At 54.5% G+C, this 8,023-nt stretch overlaps 1 protein-coding gene across 1 annotated transcript in view; it reads left to right on the forward strand.

The window, feature by feature from the left end:
- The window catches only part of RAI2 (retinoic acid induced 2), a 59,329-nt gene extending 51,803 nt beyond the window's left edge, over window positions 1-7,526 (forward strand). Inside the window, exon 2 of the mRNA XM_027095765.1 lies at window positions 5,564-7,526. Coding sequence (XP_026951566.1) covers window positions 5,588-7,168 — 1,581 coding nt within the window. The 5' untranslated portion in view covers window positions 5,564-5,587 and the 3' untranslated portion in view covers window positions 7,169-7,526. The remainder of the gene's footprint in view (window positions 1-5,563) is intronic.
- Window positions 7,527-8,023: the final 497 nt, after the last annotated feature.

An 8,023-nucleotide genomic window follows, 5' to 3' on the forward strand; every position in this document is an offset into this window, starting at 1 on the left:
TGGATTTTTATACACCATTAGGTTGATCATTGAGGCTGTAGTTTTAAGTGCTGGATCGAAAGCAAGAAATAGATTTAGAATAAGGTGCAGTTGGGAGGGGGAGGATACTTACAGAGGTCTCTGGGAAGTCAGCCTTGCAAGAAGGAGTGACACCTCACTTTTTCCCGGGGGCGGGGGCACATGGGAAGACTCTGTGACGGCCAGGGTGGAAGTTGAGGGACTTCCGGACTTGATGGCTTTAGTCTTTTCTGTGAAGTAAGAAGCAAGATCAGCCACTAAGAAGAAGGTTGGCTGACCAGGTGCCTTGTTCTCTGGCCTTTGGATTAAGGCCATTCTGACTGCACAGCAGAGCCACCTGGGGTATTTTTCACAACCCCAATGCCCCGGCTGTACCCCAGACCAATTAAGTCAGAGTCTTGGTGGTGGGACCCAGGCATCAGTATTTTTTGAAGCTTCCGGGTGATTCTAACGTGTAGCCAAGTTGAGAACCAGAGCTAAGCCAGCACCTGTCAGATGTGAACGTGCGCGCAGATCATCCCGGGAGCTTGTCGAGATGCAGGTGCTGATTCAGGTGGTCTGGGGTGGGGCTCGAGACTCTGCATTTTTAGCAGGCTCTCAGGTAATGCTGCTGCTCCACGGACATGGACGATCCAATTCTGACCTGAAAAAATGATGGCTGCCCACAGGCTCCATAAAGACCAAAGCTGTTGATATTTTACAGTTGGAAAACACGTAGTATCGGGATATATTTTTAGAAAATGAATGTCTTTTTTAAAATAAATTTATTTATTTTTATTTATTTATTTTTGGCTGCATTGGGTCTTCATTGCTGCGCGTGGACTTTCTCTAGTTGCGGCGAGCGGGGGCTGCTCTTTGTTGCGGTGCGCGGGCTTCTCATTGCGGTGGCTTCTCTCGTTGCGGAGCTCGGGCTCTAGGCACACAGGCTTCAGTAGTTATGGCTCATGGGCTCAGGAGTTGTGGCTCGCGGGCTCTAGAGCGCAGGCTCAGTAGTTGTGGAGCACCGTCTCTAGGCACGAGGGCTCAGTAGTTATGGCTCACGGGCTCAGTAGTTGTGGCTCACGGGCTCAGTAGTTATGGCTCACAGGCTCAGTAGTTGTGGTGCACGGGCTTAGTTGCCCCGCGGCATGTGGGGTCTTCCCAGACCAGGGCTCGAACGCGTGTCTCCTGCGTTGGCAGGCGGATTCTTAACCACTGCGCCACCAGGGAAGTCCTGAAAATGAATGTCTTAAAGGAAGAAATTTATCTTGATAAAATATCTAGGTGAGGCTGACTTCAGGGGAAGAGGAGGGCAGGTCACATCTGCAGGTTGTTCGGGCTGAAGGGGGTGTCCCCAGGATCGGGACCAGGGGACTCCAGAATGGCCCGCCCTAGATCATCCAGGTCCTGGAGGTGGAATGTGCCCAGATCACTAAGACTGCTTCCCGTGAGGCTGAGCTCACTTCCACGTGACCTCACTCCAGTGGTCCCAGGGTCCTCACAGGGCTCCCAGGCAGCCAGTGGCCCCTGGCTTGCGTTACCACGAGGTGACCCTGCCCACCAGACCTAGGAACCCAGTCCTCAAGCATTTCCTCAGGGGCGCTTGGTGCTGCAGACCAGGAGCCTTGCGGTCGTCTTGATAGTTGTTTCTGTGGTGAAAATGCTCTCAATTCACGGTACAAAATCAGGCCCCTCTCCAGAAGGTGATATAGGGCTCCTGGCATGCCCACAGGGCTTTTGTCCAAATTCCCAGCTCAGAAATCAAGCTCTGCGTGAGGCGGTCTCGGGGATTCTGTCCTGGGTTAGAGTGGGGTTCACAGTCACATTCTGAACTTCCTTCAGTTGGAGTCGGTGCAGGCTCCTCAGGGGGTCCCCACGGATCATTTAGGATGTAGCTGAGGGTATTAGGTTGAGTGTGTGAGAGTGTGTGTGTGTGTGTGTGTGTGTGTGTGTGTGTAGAGAGAGAGAGAGAGAGAGAGAGAGAGGGAGAGAGAGATTAGGTGTTAAATGCCCACAACAGGGAAATAGATGGACTCTACGACCTAGAGAGTAGTCTAAATTATCTGAGTGGTCAACTGTTTTCACTTTTGAAATTAAGCTATAAATGAATCCTTGTCAAAAAAATGTCAATCTGTATGGAAGCCTGTAAGGTAAATTGAGTCCTTTGTGCGATGCTCTGGAGGCAGGAGGCCTGAGAGGCAGGCTCAGTGGGGTTGGGGGAGATCTCAGAGAATGAGAGTCCAGCGTCTGACAGGTGAGCAGGAGTTGGCTGGATGAAGGTCAAGGCCCGAGAGGACTCCAAGCTGAGGGGCAGATCCTGGGGACAACGTGCCTCTGGTATCCTTAGATCTTCGTGATAGTTAGACAAGGGGTTCGGGTGGCAATTTTGTGACCCCACAGGTCTCTGAGCCCAATTACTGCCCCAGACAGTCCTTCCTCACCTCCCCAGCTGCTCTGTGCCCTGAGGCTTCTCCGCAGGGTCTCCATCTGGGGGGCACGTAGGCAACTGGCCACGCGCCAAGAGAGCGAGGGTCTCCAGCACCCGTGGATCCAGATCGCCGCCCACTTCCCCTCCCTTTACGCCCCGCCCCATACCCCCGGGGGTAATGGGTGCAGGCCGAATGACGGCCGATCTCATTTAAATCCATTTAATATTTTGAAAAACCCAAACAAAAGGCTCCCAGCCACCTCTGAGGAAACGGCACTCCCTCAGCATGAGCATTACGGGGTTTCTGTGACACGACCTCTCCAGTCGGCATCTGGCTTCTGGCTTGTCCTCAGGGACACAGACTTGCGCTGTGAGCCCTCATCTCAGGAGCTGGTTGTTTTCCTCAGGGCATCCCTGGGGCTTCCAGCACTGGCTCCTACCACAGTGACAGCCGCTCCGGCCCCCCAGCTGCTGACCCAGAGTCGGGGGGCGTGCTGTCAGGGTGAATGAGGGGAGGAGGAGCGGGGCGGAAGAGGGGAAGAGCCCCCTGGGAGGCGGGAGGGTGCTTGACGAAGGCAGTGTAGCCCTGGGCCCCGCGTGGTACGCGACGCGGAGCGGGTGCTCAGTCCCCGGTGGGGAGCGGCGGGCATCGTCTCAGCAGGCCTCTAGGTGAGCGACTGCGGCTGCCCCCCGGGCCTGCTTGGCTCAGTCATCAGGCAGGTGCAAAGCTGTCACGTGGGAGGAGGCAGGGGTGGCAGCCCCGCCCTTGGCCCCCGAGATGCCGCACACCGCCACCTGCATCCTGGCCCGTCCCGCATTGCATCTGGCCCCGGCCCTGTCCCCAGAGGCTTGAGGCCCCGGCAAGGGGCCCGATGGCGAGAGTTTAAAGGCACTGAGCACCCCCTGTGGGCGGCACTCTCACCTCTGGCAGGACGGCCTCCTCGTACTCTGAGCGGGAAGGTTCTGGAGGCTTAGCGGTCCTAGGGCCAGGGCCAGGCCGGGAGAGGAGTGAGGCTGCGCGGGGAGAGATGAGAGCCGCCCCCGGAGCCGAAGGTGTGTGCCGGGAGCCGGTCGGGGAGGCGCCGAGAACGTGTAGCCTGTCATGAGAAAGCAGCCTCACAGCCGGGTAGTCCCAAGGCCGCGGGAAACACGGGACGTGACTTCTCCTGGCGGCCTGCCTCACGGGCCGGACGGGTGGCCGCGGTACCTCCTCTGACCGCTGCTGTCCTTGTCCGCACCAGCCCCGCCCAAGCTTCCCTTCAGCCTTCTGCCACCCCGCCCTGAGCTCTGGCCACTGTGAGGGACAGGGTGGCCCTTCTGGAGGAGGCCTTCGAGGGGCTGTCCGTGAGTGGCCGACAGAGCTTTGTCCCGCCGAGGCTGATGCCCCTCCTGGCTTCACGCTGCCGCCTTCTCATGCTAGCCAGTCTCTGTCCGATCAATGGCGTGCACCCCCGGTAGACTCTAATCCCCGTGAAAGCAAGAGCATCTTCAAGATCATGACAGCATCTCCGGCCCCCAGCAAAGCGCTGGGCAGGCAGTAGGCGCTCGGCAAATTGATTGGTTGGGTGGATGAATGAATGCATGGAAGAATGAATGAATGGTGTACTGGAGGCACGGCATTTTCTGGGCTGAATCAGGGAGCAGTCCTCTCAGGAAAAACCAGGCCCTTCAGCTGGGGCAAGCCCCCTCAGGCTCCCTGGGGACAGGCTTCCTCAGAGGCTCCGCAGTGTGCCCTGCCGAGGGCGTCACTCACCATTCCTTCCCCATAAGGTTCTCTGCACAGCATCCTTCCCCTTGTCCTCCCCTCCTCCTGCTTCAGAGAAACTCCTTGTTCTGTGCACTTGACACGTTGTGACTGTCTGGAAATATCACAAAGTTGTTCATTTCTTAAAGCTGCCTTCCTGTAGTGAGGCCTCGTTTGTTCATTTCTATTCCCATGGTGTGCTGGGCCACCTCTCTTGTTTTGGAGGTTGTGTTGGTAATTTCGGGGTGAGGAGAGAAGGACAAGTTGACCCCAGGACGAAAGTCTAGACCGCTCAGACAGGTGAGGTCAAGAATCGGAGTTGCCCAAGGCCTGCCCAGCAAGACTGAGGATTATTGAATTATTATTGAGCCCAACCAGACTCCAGGGCTGCACAGATCCCCGAGTTAGACATGGTGCCTGCCTTCTCCATGGTAACAAGGCTAAATATGGACGCGTTTCCATGGAGAGCCATATCGCAGCTGCAGCCCTGCTTCCTCCAGGAAGCACCAGCGCTGGGCTTCTTTGGCTTCTCAGGAGGTGGCCAGTGGTGCCGCGGACATCAAGAAAGTGTATCTCACCTCTGAGGATGTTTGTTTCCAACAAGGGTTCCGTTTCCCCGGCCCTAGATTCGTCAACATCTGTTCCTCTTGACAGCTAGAAGTTAGGAGAGAGAGGTCACAGGTCAGACAGACGGAATGGGGACAGTGACGCTGGACCCAATGAGCATTCGTGCAAGTTATCCTGTCTTCACTCCTCGGAGTGGCTTTTCCTATTACTGGAGGAAAGGGGGTGTCACTGGTTGGAGGGAGACAGCTGTAATGAGCCTCGTATAAATACACTGCTGTTCCTCTCATCAAGCCTCTTTTGGAAGAATTATTGCTGCTACAAAGAGTTTTTTAAATGCTTTCCATAACTGGGATGGCCCCCTTCCAATTTCATACAATATTCTAACGTGACAGGGTTCTATTTTTTTTCTTAAAGGAAAGTAAGTCTTTGCTGCATATTTGAATTTGAACAAGTCCAATCCCCGCATATCTTAACTGTCCGATAGAACAATGTGGAATGAAACTTTGTGTTTGTCGCAGGCTAAACGTATAAGCTGAGGGAGTATTCGGCCTCACAATACTCTGTTTAACCGCACTAGGCTATGTAGTCATTACATCATCTGTGTTTATAGTTTAATCGTCTGTTAAATCGGGGCTGTCCACGCACAGCTGATCGTATGGGTGTGTTCGTATATGTTAGGAAATATCTGTAACATGTATGTATACACAGAGAGATGGGTGTGCTCCCCGGTTAACTAAGATGTGGAAACTTTTAAAAGATGTAGAGAGAGCTCTCGAGGCAATTATAGTCTCAGAAGGAAGATTCATATGGTGTGTTCTGTGTTGCAGGCCGAGTGGCATCAGAGCTGAGTGATGGACGATCTGCAGTCCCAGAACCTCTCCATGGACATGACCGACTCCTCCCCTGCCTTGGCCAATAACAGACTGGAGAACGGCATGGCCCAGCTGATCACCACTGAGGCCTGGAACATCAACTCCACCGACCTGGTAAAGAAGGCCCTGGTGACCGTGCCGGCCCCGTCCATTCTGAACCCCCCGGCTGAGTCCCAGAGCGGCATGGCTCTGAAGGTAGCGGCCACCGTGCTTCAGCCCCTGTGCCTCGGGGAGAGCCCGGTGGTGATGCCCATTCACATGCAGGTGGAGGGCAGCCCCGCACCTGAGCTCAACCCTAACGGCAACGCCACTTACGTCATGACCACACAGGGCCCGGTGCAGCTGCCGGTGGTGCTGGAGCAGCACGTCTTCCAGCACCTCAACTCCCCTCTGGTCCTGCCACAGGAGGCCCCGTGCTCCTCCAGCGCCATCCACAGCAACCTCTTCCAGGGAGCCGAGGACCCCGAGGCCCAGCCCCAGCTCCTGGACCTCAGGATCCCCAGCCAGCCGCAGGAGCCCACGTTGCCCTTCGAAGCCGTGCTCCAGAATTTGTTTCCTTCGCAGGGCGCTCTCGGCCCTCCACCCTGTCAGCCTCCGCCGGGATACGCCCCTGTGCCCCCCCAGCCCTTTAACTCCCCCTTGTCCCCCCTGGTCCCGCCAGCCACCCTCTTGGTTCCCTACCCTGTGATCGTCCCCTTGCCTGTGCCGGTCCCCATTCCCATCCCCATCCCAGTGCCTCAGAGTTCTGAATCCAAGTTCAGCCCCAGCTTCCGAAAGCCGCCATCTTCCTTCGGCCTACACCCGTTTAAAGGCACCCAGACCCCTCTCCAGAAGGAGGAACTGAAGCCCTTCGACCTCCTCCCGCCGAGGGAGTACTTCCAGCTCGGCCGCCACACCGTCATCAAGATGGGGAGTGAGAACGAGGCCCTGGATCTCTCCATGAAGTCGGTGCCCTGGCTCAAGGCTGGCGAAGTCAGTCCCCCGATGTGCCAGGAAGATGCAGCCCTAGACCTGTCACTGGCAGCCCACCGGAAATCTGAGCCCCCCCCTGAGACATTGTATGACAGCAGCGGGTCAGCGGACAGCCCAGGTCACACTGTGATGGAGAAACTTCCCAGTGGCACGGAAGTGCCCTTTGCCCCCGCCACGCCCCACGAGGCCTCAGCCGCGATGGATAGTCACATGGGCAGCAGCGTCGCCGCCGAGCCACCCAGCCAGCCCAGCAGTGAGGTCAAGGCTGAAAATAACATTGAGATTGTGAGCGAGTCCCAGGCGGCCAAGGTGATCGTCTCCGTGGAAGACACTGTGCCTACCATCTTCTGTGGCAAGATCAAAGGCCTCTCGGGGGTGTCCACCAAAAACTTCTCCTTCAAAAGAGAAGACTCCATGCTTCAGGGCTATGACATCAACAGCCCAGGAGAAGAGTCCATGGGAAACGCGGAGCCCCTTAGGAAACCCGTCAAAAACCGGAGCATAAAGTTAAAGAAAGTGAACTCCCAGGAAATACACATGCTCCCAATCAAAAAACAACGGCTGGCCACCTTTTTTCCAAGGAAGTAAATAACGGCTTTTTAAAATTTTTATGATTATAATATGGGGAAAGGTGCATTGGTTTTATAAAAAGGCATTTAAAACAAATTATCTTTGTTAATTATTTTGGGGAGTAGCTGGGAAGCGGGAAGGCAAATTGGCTCTAAGCAAGTTTCATTTTCTTTTTTAATTTTTGACTTTTCACAAATGAGTAAATAAGAGCAACCTATTTTTCAAGCAGATTGCACATTTTTTTGCAGCTTTAATGGAATATTGGGTGAATCAGAGGGGTAAAAAAGCTATTTTCATTGCCACAAAGTGCTTTGATGATGTAATACCTAATAAAGGGTAGGATGAATATTTCACAATAAATGTTTGTTTGCACTAACTGGTTGCAGTATTCTATCATTTATAAAATCTGCATTCCTGAACTGGCAGGGTTTGGCCAAAACTGTCGCTTGTGAAGCACTGCAAGCTATCCGTGTTTAGAGACCGAAGCTCTTCGGGCATATTGGGCAAAGAAGGATCATATTGGCCTATGTCCTCAGAAAAGGAGGATTAGGGGCAGGACAGGAATAAAGATGCAGACGTAGAGAATGGACTTGAGGACACGGGGAGGGGGAAGGGTAAGCTGGGACGAAATGAGAGAGTGGCATGGACATATATATACGCGACCAAATGTAAAATAGCTAGCTAGTGGGAAGCAGCCGCATAGCACAGGGAGATCACCTCGGCGCTTTGTGTCCATCCACCTAGAGGGGTGGGACAGGGCGGGTGGGAGGGAGGCGCAAAAGGGAGGGGATATGGGGATGTATGTATATGTATAGCTGATTCACTTTGTTATATACAGCAGCAACTAACACACCATTGTAAAGCAATTATACT

The sequence above is a fragment of the Aethalodelphis obliquidens genome, unplaced genomic scaffold (genome assembly GCF_003676395.1).
Source record: "Aethalodelphis obliquidens isolate GAN/ISIS:26980383/991018 unplaced genomic scaffold, ASM367639v1 scaffold94, whole genome shotgun sequence".
NCBI lineage: Eukaryota > Metazoa > Chordata > Mammalia > Artiodactyla > Delphinidae > Aethalodelphis > Aethalodelphis obliquidens.